This window comes from Notolepis coatsorum (genome assembly GCF_963971535.1).
Source record: "Notolepis coatsorum genome assembly, chromosome: 2".
Taxonomy (NCBI): Eukaryota; Metazoa; Chordata; class Actinopteri; order Aulopiformes; family Paralepididae; genus Notolepis; species Notolepis coatsorum.
In genome coordinates, this window is record NC_140166.1 from 226,719,220 (window position 1) to 226,737,653 (window position 18,434).

Genomic DNA, 18,434 nt, shown 5'->3' on the forward strand with positions numbered 1-18,434 from the left:
AATAATAATAATAATAATAATAATAATAATAATAATAATAATAATAATAATAATAATAATAATAATAATAATAATAATAATAATAATAATAATAATAATAATAATAATAATAATAATAATAATAATAATAATAATATTAATAATAAATACGTATGATACTGTATTGTGCGCTATATCATATCACATTATATAATCATATTATAATTCATTTGTATATTATATTGAACTATATTTGCAGTATGTACTATTATATTATGGTACTATATTGTATTGTATATATCATGTACTATATATCTCACATCACATTATATATGTGCTGTATACACTATTATGTACTATATACTATTATATATACTATTATATACTGCAGGTATACTACACTGTAATGTGTACTATATGTGTGCACTTAAATGTGTACTATATGTATCTACTATGTATGTATGTAAATGAAAAAAGAAAAAAAAATGAAACGTAAGTCTTCAGGGGTAGGGCCCGACAAGCCTAGTGCTTCTCCCTTCAGCCCTTTTCGGACAATTGGACAATGCTGCAATAGCAGCTGGTAAAACTTTGGTGATTTTATGAAATGACCGTTGTTATGTGTCCAAAGCCCCAAATAAAAAATAACCGAACTGAACTGAACACATAAAGTGGTGCGTCACGCCGTGTTTCCACTCCGCGCTGCCAAGCTGCCAATGCGCTGCCAGGAGGCTGCCTATAGCAGGAGGCTAGCGGGGAACATTCCTCTCTGGACCCAGGAGGACAGGTCTCCAGCTGAGTGTTATAACAAGCGCTGCTTTTTGTTGGTCAACCTTGATGGATGTTTTGGGAACCTCGTTGCCCTCGACCACACTTCTGCCGGGAGTGACACTCACACCACACACATGCACACATGCACAGTGCACACACACACACACATGCACACATGCACACACACACAGGCTGTAACGAGCAGTCGGCAAAGACACCTGCTGGCAGGGTTAAAGGTTTACATTCCAAATGTAATCCCATACAGATTACCTGTTCGGAGCGGTAATCTCTCTCAGATTACTCTTTGGATAACGTCACTGTGACTCGAAAGGCTTCAAAATAAAAGTTGAATGTTGAGTATTTCTTCCAGTTTACAACCATTTTCAAATGTCGTTCATTTTCAAGATGTGTACAATTACATCTGTGCTCATAATCTCACAGTCAGGACGCTCTGAGACCAGTTCAATCTACTCTATGTCTCTGTTTCTATTTAGATTTTTATGTACAACCTTTTTAAATGTATTCTTCATTAATCCTTTGTGTTTGCTTTTCTGTGAATATTGCTGCTTTATTCTGTCTGTTTTGTATTTGTATGATCGTTGTTTCTGTAAATGAGGGAAATCTTCTATTTTAAATAAAGGTTCAAATGAAGTGGGGGGAGTACTGTAATGGATTACAGTTACTCTTTTGGAATTAGATTACATGGGTTTTAAATAGATGGGATGTGCCACACTGTTATGGGGGGTGTCGGGAGAACCCAAGAGCAGAACCAGGTGTGTAGGCCGGCCCAGGTATGCAGGCTGATGGTGAGGCGGGAACAGGGAGAGACCCATATAATGACACCACCAGAGCACAGAGGAGGATCTGGAGACAGGCTGAGCGCAGGTGGAAAAAAGACCATCTACAGATCTCACTGGAGATGCTCAGGGACAGCCAGCAGACCTACCAGAGAGTGGTGAAAAGTGAGAGAGGTAAATAAATACTTCTCCAGCGTAATTGCCAAAAATGCACAAAACCCCAGAGCATTATTCCAGACCATAAACCCTGTTGTCTACCCCTCTTCCAACACTATCCAGCATCCATCCCCTGCCAAATGTGAGGAATTTCTGTCCTTTTTCTGTGAGAAAGTGAATAATATCAGAAGAAATATCCCACCCCCCACTCAGGACCTAGCCACCACGCTGGGATGCACATCAAATCTCCCCAATTTTGACCTCATCCCAATGTCCTCCCTCGCCGAGCTGGCCTCCCCCTTGGACCCTGTCCCCGCCCCCCTCCTCAAGGAGGTGTTCCACACAGTCGGTCCAGACATCCTCTCTATCATCATCAGCTCACTGGCTACTGCTACAGTTCCATCCACCTTTAAACATGCAGCCCCTCCTTAAAAAACGTCATGCAGTTAAATAAGAGCAAAACTGAAATAATCCTGTTTGGCACACCCACCTCTGTCACCCAGATCACCAACAACATGGGCACTCTGTCCACCCTGATAAAACCCCAAGTCAAAAACCTGGGGGTCTTTTTTTACTCTGAGCTGAAACTCGACAGACAAGTGCGAGCTGTGGCTCAGTCCTGCTTCCTCCAGCTGCGCACCATCGCAAAAATAAAAACATTCCTCCTGACTCTCATTTTCTCAAGACTGGACTACTGCAACGCCCTCTACTCTGGTGTGGCAGACAAATACATAAACCGCCTCCAACTCGTCCAGAACGCAGCCGCCAGGCTCGTGACGGGCACCAAGATGAGGGACCACATCTCCCCAGTCCTTGTCTCCCTACACTGGCTCCCGGTAAAACAACGAATACATTTCAAAATCCTCATGTTCACATACAAAGCCATAAACGGTCTTGCCCAACAGCCTACATAAAATAACTTCAGGTCCAATCAACCAGCTCCAGATCCCTCCGATCAAACAACCAAATCTGCCTAAAAATCCCACAAGACTGGTGACGAAGGGAAACCGGGCTTTCTCAATCGCAGCACCGACCCTCTGGAACAAGCTCCCACTCAACCTGAAATCTGCAAGCACTCTACGGACTTTTAAGGCCATGCTCAAAACCCACCTTTTCGCCATAAACAATCCATGAGCTAGTTTTTTGTATTGTTGTACAGTATGTGTGGTCTGTCTGTCTCTATCTGCTTGGTTGGACTGCATGTATCTTTTTCTGTTTTCGTATTGTTCCTGTCTTTTTTGTTTATCTTTCTCTCCCGGGATGCGGCCCCGGGCCGATGTAACTATTGGTTGAGGGGCGCAATATAAATAAATGTATCATATCTATCATATCAAAAGGCCGTGGGAACCGGCTGACAGACGGGGGAGAGAACGGCCCTGGCTGTGGCTGTAACACACACCACCTGGAGAAGTTGCTCTATCCATAAGGTCACATGGGCCTTTTTATCTCAACAAAGACAATGGTGTAATCCCATTACATGTACTGCATTACTTCTCAACTATGCCTGCTATACCAATGGGACTCACACACTGAGGCCACGTTGTTTTTTTCCCCACTGTCCTGGTTCTAGACTGCTCTGGTGAAGTGTTTTTTACTCTCTGTGTGTGTGTGTGTGTGTGTGTGCGTGCGTGCGTGCATGCGTGCGTGTGTGTGTGTGTGTACATGCGTGTGTGTGTGTACATGCGTGTGTGTGTACATGCGTGCGTGTGCATGTGCATATGAGGGGAGGTGGGGGGCACCTTAATTACACTGTGACCACCATCTTGTTTTTGCAGCTGGACGTGAGGTCAGACTCTGAGGGACGGGTGGGGATGAGAGAGGGAGCGGCACCTTGCCAGAGCTGGACCCACTGTAGTCCAACGCGTCAGACACACGGAACATAAGCAAGCTAGCTGGTTCTGACTGTCGGGATAGACACTGTAAACACTGTTCTATAGTATCTATAGACACTCTATATACTAATACTATATACACTGTATGTTATATACCCACTGTAATAATTGTTCTATAGTATCTATAGACACTCTATAGACTATATACACTGTATGTTATATACCCACTGTAAACACTGTTCTATACACTCTATAGACTATATACACTGTATGTTATATACCCACTGTGTAAACAATGTTCTATATTCTCTATAGACACTCTATATACTATATACATTGTATATTATATACCCACTGTAAACACTGTTCTATATATTCTCTATATACACTGTATATTATATACTTACTATAGACCCTGTATATTATATTACTTACTATAGACACTGTATATTATATACTTACTATAGACACTGTATATTATATACTTACTATAGACACTGTATATTATATACTTACTATAGACTATTAGACACTGTATATATACTTACTATAGAGACACTGTATATTATATACCTACTATAGACACTGTACTATATATTTACTATAGATATTATGTACTTACTAATTACTATAGACACTGAACTATATAGTCACTATAGACACTGTATATTATATCCTCTTAACAGGCAGGCAGAAAAGTTACCATTTATTTTTACTTGAACTTGAGGACTGCATACTTTTTTTGCAAAGCTTAGCTTTATACTTTATACTTATAGCACATGCATGAGCCTGGTCTCTTTTGAAAGATAACATTCTGACGTTACTAATGCACAAAAGCATAATCACCTTTGGTGCTAATCAAATAGAGTAACAGAGGTTTTAACTTGAGTTGAACTTGAACTTGTGTACTCACATTTTTCTTTAGTGGTTGCAAGATTCCATTATTCCAGCATAGAGGTAGGAGCTGGAAAACACTGCGGTGCCATAGCCTGAAGTCTTATGTAGTACAGGTCCAAATTTTATAAAGATCCATTCAGACATTTGTGTCTGAGTCACATCTCATTTTCGCTCATCAACTTTCACCTACTTCCTATAGTTGCACTCCCCCACGTGGGGTATCGTTGGAAGCGGACACTCGTTGGCTACAACACTGACCAATAATTTTCGCCATCAGCGGTGATTGACATATCGTCATGTAATTCGAGAACCAAGGCACGGAATTGGTCGAGTGAGGTGGCGATCGAACGGCAGCAAATAGATGTTTCGAACGGTATATTATATGTTCAGCAAAAAATGCAGCACCGAGCTGGTAGACGCTTGCACCGTGCATGGGCATGAAGGCCCGATTTCAGGCCGGTGCGTGGTAAGAGGATATACTCACTATAGACACTGCGTTTTCGCCGATCTATCAATACAATGTTGGAAAGTTTAATTTGCCGCCTTTCGATCGTCACCCCACTCAACCTATTGCGTGATTCCATTCTCAAGTTACAAGACGAAACATCCGGTGAGTGTCATTTGACAAGCCGTTCAGACAAGTGACCACGTCCGGTTGTGAACGGTCCTGAACTGACCAGTCACCGCTGACGAAAATGATTGACCATCGTTGTAGCCAAGGAGCGTCTGCTCCGAAAGCGATCCCAGACGGGGGCTGAGAGTGGGGGAAGGTGACACAAGAAGATGAAGAAGTCCATTTTGGATAATCATGCCGAATCTTTACTGGTACACACATTACAAAAACCTTTGTAAAACATTCATTTTCCGTGGGATTTTTATAAACCTTGGATCTGTACTACATAAGACTTCAGGCTATGGAACCGTTATGTTTTCCAGCTCCTACCAACCAGTAAAAAGAAATGTGAGTACACAAAACTTTTACTTCATTGTGTTCAAACCTCATTTCATAAGCACTCAAAGTGATTTTTATTTATTGTGTAAGAAACTTCAGAATGTTACCTTTCAAAAGAGACCAGACTCAGGTATAAAGTATAATAATTCTCTAATTACTTTGGGTATGCAATCGTACTTTTTTAACTAGCCCCATTTTTGAGAGTGGCCCGTTCAGTTGAACGCACAATTGGAGGGGGGCTTCCCACTCTCCAAGGCATTTACAACAAGCGGTGCATGGGCAAGGCTAAGAGAATAATCAAAGACTCCAGCCACCCAAACAACTGCCTCTTTGAACTGCTGCGGTCAGGCAAGCGATACCGGAGTCTCATGGCAAGCACAGAGAGACTCAGAAAGAGCTTCTATCCCCAGGCCATCAGGATGCTCAATGAACAATGATTGCTCAATGAACAAGGGTTGAACAATGAACAATCGTAACAACCATCAAATGCACTCACAGCACACACATCCACATGCACACACTCACTTTAAACAAACAACTCACTGCAGCACCCACTTTACCCACTTTAGAACACCTAAACACACTTTATATTTATTGGCAAAGAATTTGCACTACAACACCACCTCATTACACCTTACTGTAAATTGTACCTAAATTGTACCTCATCCCATTTCTGCATTGTACTGTATAGTATATAGTATTGTAACTCAGTTACTTTTCTACTCTGCATTGTACATTGTATATATGTATATATTGAACACCTTTGTCTATGTACTTGACTTCTATTTTATACTTACTATACTTTATACTTATCTATTTTTATCTAGCACAATCTCTGGAGCAAAACAGAAAGAAGCATTTTATATAAAAGTATTCTGTACTTCTGTATGACAACTAATAAAGAAACTTGAAACTTGAACTTGAACTTGATAGCAGACCCTAAAATGGTCCTTCTGTTTGGCTGACAATAACAGCCTTGTCATTCTATCCCTAGCCTGCCTCTCGCCCATCTGGCCAGCTCACACTACTACTATCTCTCTCTCTCTCTCTCTCTCTCTCTCTCTCTCTCTCTCTCTCTCTCTCTCTCTCTCTCTCTCTCTCTCTCTCTCTCTCTCTCTCTCTCTCACACACACACACACACACACTCTTTGTTTCTTATCTTCTCAGCGTGGGAGAGCTGAGGACTCCCAAGGAACAGTCAAGGAGATAAAAGCCTCTCGCTCTCTCTCTCTCTGTCTCCCTGCCTTCCTCTCTCGCTCTCTCACAACAAGATACAAGATACAAGATACTTTAATGCCACACAACTATGGTTGGTGGTAATAGTTTGCGGTACAGCATGTTAGTTAAGCACTGGGACATCAACATGGAACATCAAACGCCCCCCTCCCCCCTCCCAATCCCCACAATAAATACATAGAGGAGGACAGTCACATATCGTTAACCTCATAGCATAATTGCCTAACAAGTGTAACTCTGTCGATCTCTGTGCGTCTAACGATCTGTCTCTCTCTATATAATTTCCCCCACTTTAAATTAATACATTTAAGGCTTCAAAAGTTTAAGATACATTTTCCATCGCATCACGTACATTTTGCTCCAGTGTTCACTGTATATGTCAACGGTCTTATTTTGACATGCCCTGAGTGGGAGTCGAACCTGGGTCGGCCACACCGTGGGCGCGATTACAGAGGTAATGTGTACGGTCACTTCACAACACTTGAAGTCCATCGTGACTGTGGATATACTCGCGGTACCTCCGTTACATATACAAATATATCATACATAATACACATGTATACATTTTCATACATAGGTAAAACCCCTGTCTAGCTGTCTAGACTCAGTCAATCAGACGATCTATTTTGTGGCAGGCTAAACTTTGAACAAAGGCCTGGGCCTTTAATAAGTTCTGACTGGTTTGTTTAAGTGTGATCGCAAGTACTCACTTACAGTATGTGGGACTGGTTACCTCACCTGGCTTAGATAGTTGGAAAGAGACTGTTCGAACCCAATGAACCCAGATAGTCTGGTTTGAAGCGATCTACTCCCATCTGGTGGTCGAGTTACAAAGTTTTCATTCGTCTCTCATATTACTTTATTATAATGTGTATATATCCTGGCAGCGCGCGTAGATTAGGCAACAATACATTAAAGAAATACGCAATATAATGTGTTTGAGTGACTTTACAACCTCGTTTTATCTTCATTCTTCTCTCCTGGCCATTGGAACCAATAACTCGGAAGCCACCGAGAGATAGATTCCGAGGGGGGCTATAAACAGTGTGACACAACTACCACAACGTGTTCTGAGAAGAGAGAGACGCCAGTGTAAGTTTTACAATATTATTATTATAACCTAGACGTCATTATGTGGAATGTATTACAAATCAGTTACAGTGCCCTTGTTAGGCTATATAATATTTTATGGAAATCCTCTCTTAAAACAACATTGACGAAGCTAACGTTAAGTTCTTAGTGTTCACGCTCCCCGGTCAGCAGTCACGGATTGATTGATTGATTGATTGAAAACTTTAGTCCCTCATTTTCAATTCATCATGATATGACATACACAACAACATACAGGTATACAGATATATATCATGACATTTATGACATACAGATATACAGTACTGTTACATTTATGACATACAAGAAGATATACAAATATATCTTGTATGCTCTGACTGTTGTATTGCTACAGCTCGATGTTACCTGGTAAAGATAAAAAAAATATATATATATAATTTTAACCCAGATTATCAGTGCGTGTGTATGTGAGAGAGAGACTTTGGCAATGTAAACGTATGTTTCCCATGTCAATAAAGCCCATTTGAATTTAATTGAGAAGTGAGAGAGCTTTAAATAGCTTCTTGGGAGACCTGGCACATGCACACAATGTTGATGTTCCTACGATGATGACATGTATCGTATGTGTGTGTGTGAATAAATTCAAATTCAAGTGTGTGTGTGTGTGTGTGTGTGTAAAGAGATGTGCCTAGCTAGCTATAGGAGCTGATGGACATAATTAATTCACGTGTTGTGCTTCCTCCTCCCTGCCTATCCAGTGACGGTGTCTTCCTACTGCGGGGGAACTGCCATGGAGTGTGTCGAGGAGAGGCTGAAGGCTCTGTCCATCGCCCGCAGGGTCCAGCCCGACGATGATGAACCCACGTACCTCCTGGACATCTCCCTTCAGCCCAGTGGTTCCGCGCCGGACGCCTTGTTGGCCGTCGCCTGCTCCAACTACTCCGTCCGCCTCCACAACAGGGACACCCTGAGCCTGCTGGGAGAGCTCCAGGGCCACGGCGGCGCGCTGTGCGGGGTGACCTTCGCCCACGCCTCCCCGGACCTGCTCTTCTCCGGCTCCGCCGACGGGACGGTCAGGACGTGGGACGTCCGCCGCTCCGGGACGCAGGCGGTCCAGGTGTTCAAGAGCGACCCGCTCCACCGGTACTGCAGCTTCGACGTGAACTGCACCGACGGCGTGCTGTGTGCCGGCACGGAGCAGGTGGCGGACACGGAGGACGGGGGGGGGGACAGCTTCCTGGTCTTCTGGGACGTCCGCGGTGGGACCGGCGACGGGGTCGGCGGGGGGCTTCTCGGGGTGTACTCGGAGATGCACAGCGACGACGTCACGCAGGTGCGCTTCCACCCGCGGGACAAAGACTGCCTGGCGTCGGGCTCCACCGACGGCCTGGTGAACGTGTTCGACCTGAGCCGGGGCGCCGAGGAGGACGCCCTGCTGGTCACGTTCAACAGCGGGTCCTCGGCCGCCTCCGTGTGCTGGTCCGGGGGGCCGTCCTACGACCAGCTGCTGTGCCTCAGCCACGACGAGGGGCTCCACCTGTGGGACCTGGGCCAGCTGGGCACGGAGGAGCCGTTCACCGTCTTCAGCGCTGCGGACGCCCGCAGCCTGACCCCGCTGCCCGCCGGGGGCTCCGTGGATTACCTGGTGGGGGGCCGCTGGCTGGAGGAGGCGCACGCGCTGTTGGTGGTGGCGGGGACGAACAGCGGGGAGCTCCACCTGCTGGAGTGCAGCGGGGAGGGGCTGCGTCTGCTCGGCTCCCTGCAGGGGGGCCACACCGCCACCGTGCGCTGCTTCCTGTGGGACCCGGCGGGCGACGCCCTGTTCACCGGAGGGGAGGACGCCCAGCTGTTGCTGTGGAAACCGGGGGGGGAGGAGCTGACGTCGGGCAAGAGGGAGTCCTCGAAGAGCGCCTCGGCGTTGAAACTCCGGTCTAGGCCGCATAAAAAGCACGGCTACCAGAGGGACGATAAAAGTAATGTAGACGACTAGGTAACTGTGAGTCCAATTCGGCTGCGGTGATAATAAGTCATGAGCTCGCTTCGGTGTTGAATCTCAAATCCAGACTTGCCGAAAGAACTATAAGAATCCGCTTCCATTCATTGTGCTAAGCTAGGCTAACGTGCAGCCAGATGGCTTTCTACTGAACGCACAGAGAGGAAACTGGTATCTATCTTCTTGTCTCTCTCTGGAGAAGACGATAAGCTAATTTCCCCAAATGTTGGTGTGTTCCTTTAAGGGACAGAAACACTGTAGCTGAGGAGGAAGCACCGAAGGTCAAGTGGAAATGCTCGACAATAACAACAGACTGAACAATAGCGGCTGTTCACTCGCTCAGTTCAGGGTTGAATCTCGTAGAGACGGAAGGCAGTGTTGCCGTGGGTAACTGAGCAAAAGGTCAACTGGAAATGCTTAATACTAATTGGCTGAATTACAGCGACTGTTCACTCACAGGCGTCCTGCCAGCGCTCCCAACAGGACACGTCTGGACTCGTCTGGACACGTGGTCTCTAGCTCTAGCTGGACTCAATTACGCGGGATAAGCATGTCATTCGGTGGTGGTCTACGCTGCCCTCATTGCCAGCTCAGACTCGACCATTGAATTAAGTGCTTATTCCATGTAATAGAGGCCTCTCGCAGACTCTTTTAGAGTTAAAAATGTGTTCTCCGTGTTGGAAGAGACAATGGTTGCTATGTGCAAAACAACAGTGGCTATGTGTTAATATATGATAAATATATCTACTGGATCTTGTAAACAAGTCGCAGTGGAACATTAATATTCTTTTTCACTGTGTTTTACCTACTCTACCACTGCATATAAATACCGAATTTTCTTTCTAAAGTCATTACCAGTGGTTACAGGCAGCCATGTTGGAAGAGAGAACAAAATAGACATTCTGTGCGAGGCCTCTCTGTTGTACACGGTTCTTATTCCAAATGGTTGAAAATCTGGGCTAGATCCACAAAGAATGGATTGCACGGTGCTAATTGCACCCGTACTTACAATTCATTATGAATTGAAAATGGGGGACCCTGATGTAAACAAGACGAAAGTCTTTCTCTGGTCGGCATCCCCTTAACAATTGTGTGTATTGAGCCGTACTGTATTGTACCCATTCTGCAATCTGTTAATAACATTTTCATTCAATCAATCACCGTGCATGAATTGTAAGTAAGGGTGCAATTAGCACAGTGAAATCCATTCTTTGTGGATCTAGCCCTTAGTGTATCTTTAAAGGTGCTATAGATAACATTCTGCCACTAGATGTCGCACTAGAGCAACAGCATGTCATTTATCCAATCAGACGCAATCCATGTGGGGATACATACACCTGTACACATGTAAACAACATCATCAATTTTGAACCCACCAAAAGAAAATTTATGAGAAACTTATCAACCAATTTGGAAAGCAATACTTTTATTCTGCACCTTTCTAAAAGTTCTGTGTATGTTTTTTTTCTTTTTTTCAAGTGATTACTCAACATACAAATTGTATCTATAGCACCTTTAAACTATTTCTTTTTGAGAATATTTATACATAAGAAAACGTGTTTGCAAAATCGACTGGTATTGATTGATTATTTTAGACTAAAAGAAATGTCACTGATCTACAGAAATTTCAAATATGTATTAAAGAATTTGATTATTGAATTCAATCTTTATTTTGAACATGTGAAAAATGTAAATAAGCAACAACAAACCAAAATAGTTCAAACAAATAATAGTACATAGCAATAGCCTACAACCAGCTGTCCTCATTAGTGCTGGGCGATATATGAAAGGAATTGATATCACGATAATTATCTGGAATTTTTCTGATATTACAAAATCACAAGATAAATAATCCAGTTGCTGTTCATCTCATTGGACTACTGCATGATAATGTAGTGTGATATCAAACCAAACGTCTTGTTTTAATAACAAGTCCCCTCAAATATTGAACTCGTTTTGAGAGAAACTTGAATGAACATGTTCTTATCATCTAACATGTTGCATTGTTAAAAATATCAATGCTTACATTAAGAATTGACTCAAGCAGTTACATGAATGTACTTTTTATTGGAACATTGGCTTTTGTGTCTGGGTGATGTCTCAGTAAGTGGTTTCATAGATTTGTTGTATTACCACAATATTTCACCTCCACTTTGCACAGCTTAGATATTGCTTTGCTTTTGTCCATTCCTGAAAACATCCCCTTCAAAGCCCACCAGCATCAGAGAAAGCACCGACCTCATGTGACAAGAGGAGCACCGATTGGTTGGGAGATGGCTGTAGTAGTTGTCATGGAAACACCACATGCTAACAGTAACATAGCCCCTCTCAACACTGAGTGCTGGAACATTCGTAAACAGTAACATACTGTAACATTTGTTTTCTGTCCATAGAATATAATAGAAATGCTTTATTTATCCTGAGGGAAATTTGGCACTACAGATCACTTTACAAAGACGTTTGCTTGGGCCTTTGCTATACTCAATATTCACAAACGACCTCCCTTATGTATTAAATAAATCTAGTGTAATCATGTATGCTGATGATTTGACAATGTACAGTACAGCAACAACATGTAGTGAGTTAAACAATATACTTAAAATAGAGCTAAAAGCCATAACAGACTGGGTCAACAATAACAAACTGGTACTCAACATTGAAAAAACAAAAGCAATGGTGTTCGGATCCAGGCACATATTAAGCAGCGATCCACAATTAAGCCTGACTCTGGCTGGTCAGCCAGTGGAACAGGTAAAAGAGGCTAAGTTGCTTGGCATGGTTCTTGATTCTGGTTTAAAGTGGTCAAAGCAAATTGACAGTATCATAACAAAAATAGGAAGGAGCATAGCTGTGACAAGAAAATGCACAAAGTATTTAACACCAACCACTTTGAAAGAAGTCATCCAGGCTCTGGTTTTGTCACATCTTGAGTACTGTCCCGTCATTGATTGATTGATTGATTGAAAATGTTATTAACAGATTGCAGAATGGGTACAATACAGTACAGCTCAATACACACAATTGTTAAGGGGATGCAGACCAGAGAAAGACTTTCGTCTTGTTTACATCAGGGTCCCCCATTTTCAATTAATCATAACATATATGACATACATGACATACAGATAGACAGTACTGCTATATCTATACATTTATGACATACCAGATTTACAAATACAGTACTGTTTTTGATACAAGAGTCTAAAAAAGAGAGTATATACATTTGACGAAGAAACTACATTGGAGGAGGTTGGTAGGTTGGAGGGGTGGGGGGGAAACTACATTGGGGGGGGGGGGGGTAACTGTACATTGGATTATCGACTAAACCTGACTTGGTCCCAAGAAGAGGGTCTCGTGTATTATTGGGTTTAATAGGACATTTATTGTGCATTTGAGGGGGTTGCGTTAGGACATATACAGCGGCCAGTTTCGAATTGCAGTCTCGTAGGTGCTCTTTGAGAGTGGTTTTGAAAGTGGGTAGTGATTCACATTCCTTTACAGATGTGGGTAGGGCGTTCCATATTGATGTGGCATAATTGCAAAACGTGTTTAGGATAGAAACAGGGCGGTAGTTGCCTGGGTCTAATTTGCTGCCCTTTTTGTGCAGGGGTGTTACTCTTGCAATTTTGAAGTATTTGGGTACAGTATGTGTCCCTGTTTTATGGAGAGGTTTATTATGTGTGTGATGACTGGGGTGATGGCGGCTGCTGAGTCTGAGGAATTTGGAGGGGATATTGTCATGGCCAGTGGCCTTGTTAGGTTGGAGGGCGCTCAGTTTTCTGAGTACCTCATCTGTTGTTACCATTTCTAGTTTGAAATCGTCTTTGCGGACCCCTAGGCTATGATGTGTTCTACCCCAAAATGCCCTGAGTGGGAGGGTAGTTTGTTTACCAGTGTTGTGGCTATGTTTGTGAAGAAAATGGCTACATCCAGCTTGTCTGTGATGAGCGTGTTGTCCGTCTTTATGTTTATGTTTGAAAATCTGGTTTTGAGTTTTTTACTGCAGCCTAGTTGATTATTGAGTAATTTCCAAAGTTCACATGGGTTGTTTTTGTTTTCCTCAGTTTTGTCATTGATGAAATTCTTTTTTGCAGTTTTGATCATGGAGTTTACGTCATTTCTTAGTCTGTTTCTTTCCAGTTTGAGTTCAGTCACGTGGGCTTGGAGTTCACTGCTCGTGCTTTTGGAAAGCTTTGACTGACTTTTACGAAACTCAGAGCATTTTTTGTCTCTGGTTTTCATAGCGGCCAATATTTCGGAGTGCATCCACGGCTCAGCGCGATTTTTTTACCCTGGTGGTTCTTAGGGGCGCCATGTCGTTTAGTATTGTTGGAAATTTGAAATTGAAATTGTTGGACATTTGGTTGAAGTTTCTTCAACCAGTGTACCATTGAGCTCATCTGACCAGTCCAGGCTCTCCAGTTCAAGGTTAAAGGCCTCGCTAGAGTAGGTTTTGAGGTCTCTAGATGTGACTGTTTTGTGGCAGCCAGCCTTTTGTTTTAGCTTTTTGCAGGTACAGAATATCATATAATGATCACTTAACCTGCATGCTATAACCCCTTTATTGGAGATCTTGGACTTGTCAGAGGTCAGGATGAGGTCATATGGTCATCAGCAGCAAAAACACAAATAGCTCAAAATAAGGCTGCCAGACTAGCTCTCGACTGTTCAAAGCGCACTAACATTGGAGTTATGCACAGAAATGTATCATGGCTTCCGGTTGAGAAACGTCTACAATCGCGTTTCATAACTTTTCTCAGAAATGTTCAAGTTGTCAAAAAACCACAGTATTTTTATGATCATATAGTTTACATAAGAGAAGAACATGACCATATGACCAGACAAGCTACGTCAGGCCATCTACTGGCACCTAAACCCAGAACAAATCTACTAAAATCTTCTGTGACTTACAGAGCTATCATGGAATGGAACTCATTGCCAAGCTACTTCGCTGAAATAGAATCCAAAACCACTTTCAAGAAAATTTTTAAATACCATTCAGCATCCACTAACGAGCATGCACTGAACCCTTTTGGCATAGCGGTGAAAACCAATTGACTGTTAATTGTATTTATTGCTCAGGAAGCACTATTTATTTGATTGTAATTATTTTATTTTAATACTTTATACTAATAAGTATCTTATACAATATCATCCTTAACTGAGGATGAGATTGTTAATGATGTTGATAATGATGTAATTGATGATGTAATTGATGTTGATAATGATGTAATGTATTGAATATTGTATAGTGCCGGACCCCAGGAAGAATAGCTTTTGTCAACATAACATAACATAAACCCCCCAGTAAACAGTAAACATTTAGGTAGTCAAAAACAAAAGTCACGAATAAGAATAAAAACAATAAGAATAAAATACGGTCCAGGATATACATTTTCTATGTTATGTATATACATTCTAAAATATACAGTAAGTGTACAGTAAAAAGTGTAAAATTGTACAGTGTTGATTTCTTTTTTTTGTCAATGTTTAAAAGTAAAGTAAAAGACCAGGAGGATTTGATAGTACTGTCACCCTGTGCCCAGTGATGCATTATAGAGTCTGATGGCTGTCGGAATGAAGGACTTCCTGTAGCGTTCAGTGTTACATCGTGGGGAGTCCTTAGTCTAACACTGAACGGGCTCCATCTATCAGCCAAGTGTGTGTGTAGTGGGTGGTCCAATAATTGCCATCTTTTGGCAATTATTGAAAACGATCATGAATGGTATCGTTTTGGACGGGTTGCACCTGACTGACATGCTGCTGTACTGTATGCTCTCTCCTCATTTCAAACATCTCACAGAGTATAACTGTATTATTCTACTTCAAGACAAGTCAAGTGTTCCTTTATTAATCCCCTTGGGGGAAATGCGGGTGTTTATTTGTTTATTTAAACGGATCCCCATTAGCTGCCGCCTTAGCGGCAGCTAGTCTTCCTGGGGTCCAACAACATACATATACACAAGATAACATAAACCTAGCATATATCACAAAGACAATTAATCATAGAATAGAGTAAAACATGTATCATAGAAAAAAGGAAATGTAAAACAGGAGATGAAAAAACAAGAGATTTGCATTGGTGGTGAGCGCCTTGCCCACTGCACCACCTAGCCACCATTACACAATGCAATTATAAAGGAACTTTTGAGTTTGAGTAACTCTATGAAAATATGTAATTAAGTTAGCAGATAATCTTACCTTAACACTGAGCCATGAGAGACGTGCGTGCATGTCAACTACACTAGCCCTAGGTGAGCAGCCTAGGACCAGTCTAGCTGCCTTGTTTAGAGCTACTTGTAGTATTCTGAGTAGACCATGGATGCAGATGACCATACTACAGAGCAGTGGTCTAAATGACATAAAACCTATAGAGCACACAACTTGACGAAACAGCACTGATGTGAGATAAGGTGAGCACTTCCGTGTGACTGCAACCGCTCTGCCCATTTTGGCAACCACCTTGTTATAACGGCGTGGGGGAGGGGAGCTACAGGCAGAAGAGGTAATAATAGTAATAATAGACTAGAACATAGTAATAATAGTGGAATAGCAGAATTCAATCAATAATAATAGTATATATTGTGGTAGCACACTTCACCAGAGTCTGTGCAGTGTTTAGTATTAAGAGTCAGACAGTCCTAACAGTGTTTATTATTAAGAGTGAATAGTTTAAGGGCGGTCAGGTGGCGTAGCGGAGATTGCGTTCGTCACCAACACCGGAGATGCTGGATTCGCCTGTTCGAATCCAGCTCACAGCTCCGGCGTTGTCACCAGCTTGGCTGGCCGTTCACACTACTACAATTGGCTGTATTAGAGGGTGGGAAAGCTGGCGGGGTGGGTCCGGGTCGTTTTAAACAGCGACTCCTACAGTTCGGTCGGGGCGCCTGCTCAGCGCGGATAGGATCTAAGGGGGGTAGTGTGATCCTTCCACACGTTACACCCTCTCAGTGAGAGTCCGCGCTGCCAGGTGAAAAGAAGCGGTTGATTGGCTAGACGTGTGTCGGAGGAAGCACGTGATAGCATCCACTCTCCCAGACCGACTGTGGGGGGTAAGTGCGCAGCGACCAGGAAGGGGATTGGGAATTGGCATAACGACTAACATTGGGATGGGAGAAAAATCTGAGGAAAAAGGAGGGGGAAAAAGATCAATAAAAAAAAATAGTGAATAGTTTATTTTCGGTCTTTGTTTACAGATCAATCAAAAACACACTTGTGTGGACGAGTAGAAGAGTCAGACAGTCCTAACAGTATTTATTATTAAGAGTCAGACAGTCCTAACAGTGTTTATTATTAAGAGTCAGACAGTCCTAACAGTATTTATTATTAAGAGTCAGACAGCCCTAACAGCGTTTAGTATTAAGAGTCAGACAGTCCTAACAGTGTTTAGTATTAAGAGTCAGATAGTCCTAACAGTGTTTAGTATTAAGAGTCAGATAGTCCTAACAGTGTTTAGTATTAAGAGTCAGACAGTCCTAACAGTGTTTAGTATTAAGAGTCAGATAGTCCTAACAGTGTTTATTAAGAGTCAGACAGTCCTAACAGTGTTTAGTATTAAGAGTCAGACAGTCCTAACAGTGTTTAGTATTAAGAGTCAGATAGTCCTAACAGTGTTTATTAAGAGTCAGACAGTCCTAACAGTGTTTAGTATTAAGAGTCAGATAGTCCTAACAGTGTTTATTATTAAGAGTCAGACAGTCCTAACAGTGTTTAGTATTAAGAGTCAGATAGTCCTAACAGTATTTATTATTAAGAGTCAGACAGTCCTAACAGTGTTTATTATTAAGAGTCAGACAGTCCTAACAGTATTTATTATTAAGAGTCAGACAGTCCTAACAGTGTTTATTATTAAGAGTCAGACAGTCCTAACAGTGTTTATTATTAAGAGTCAGACAGTCCTAACAGTGTTTAGTATTAAGAGTCAGACAGTCCTAACAGTGTTTAGTATTAAGAGTCAGACAGTCCTAACAGTGTTTAGTATTAAGAGTCAGACAGTCCTAACAGTGTTTAGTATTAAGAGTCAGACAGTCCTAACAGTGTTTATTATTAAGAGTCAGACAGTCCTAACAGTGTTTAGTATTAAGAGTCAGATAGTCCTAACAGTGTTTAGTATTAAGAGTCAGACAGTCCTAACAGTGTTTAGTATTAAGAGTCAGACAGTCCTAACAGTGTTTAGTATTAAGAGTCAGACAGTCCTAACAGTGTTTAGTATTAAGAGTCAGACAGTCCTAACAGTGTTTAGTATTAAGAGTCAGACAGTCCTAACAGTGTTTAGTATTAAGAGTCAGACAGTCCTAACAGTGTTTATTATTAAGAGTCAGACAGTCCTAACAGTGTTTAGTATTAAGAGTCAGATAGTCCTAACAGTGTTTAGTATTAAGAGTCAGACAGTCCTAACAGTGTTTAGTATTAAGAGTCAGACAGTCCTAACAGTGTTTAGTATTAAGAGTCAGATAGTCCTAACAGTGTTTAGTATTAAGAGTCAGACAGTCCTAACAGTGTTTATTAAGAGTCAGACAGTCCTAACAGTGTTTAGTATTAAGAGTCAGACAGTCCTAACAGTGTTTAGTATTAAGAGTCAGACAGTCCTAACAGTGTTTATTAAGAGTCAGACAGTCCTAACAGTTCTCAAGTTCTCCAGCCGTTAGTTCTCCAACTATTGGCAGCAGTCTATGCCCAGAGGGGGGGGGGGGGGGGGGGGGTAAGCCTATGGCTGAACATGCTCCACATCTTGGTTACCTCCTCATAGAGGGGGG

General features: G+C 42.2%; 1 protein-coding gene across 1 annotated transcript; it reads left to right on the forward strand.

The window, feature by feature from the left end:
- The first annotated feature begins 7,694 nt into the window (after positions 1–7,694).
- wdr89 (WD repeat domain 89) lies at positions 7,695–11,340 on the forward strand. The gene is made up of 2 exons (XM_084336933.1): positions 7,695–7,709; positions 8,447–11,340. The coding sequence occupies exon 2, from the start codon at positions 8,479–8,481 to the stop codon at positions 9,676–9,678; it is 1,200 nt and encodes a 399-aa protein (XP_084193059.1). The 5' UTR covers positions 7,695–7,709; positions 8,447–8,478; the 3' UTR covers positions 9,679–11,340.
- Positions 11,341–18,434: the final 7,094 nt, after the last annotated feature.

Bases quoted from the DNA above. Each gene is read 5' to 3' on its own strand.
- wdr89 (XM_084336933.1), top strand. From the start codon at position 8,479: ATGGAGTGTGTCGAGGAGAGGCTGAAGGCTCTGTCCATCGCCCGCAGG.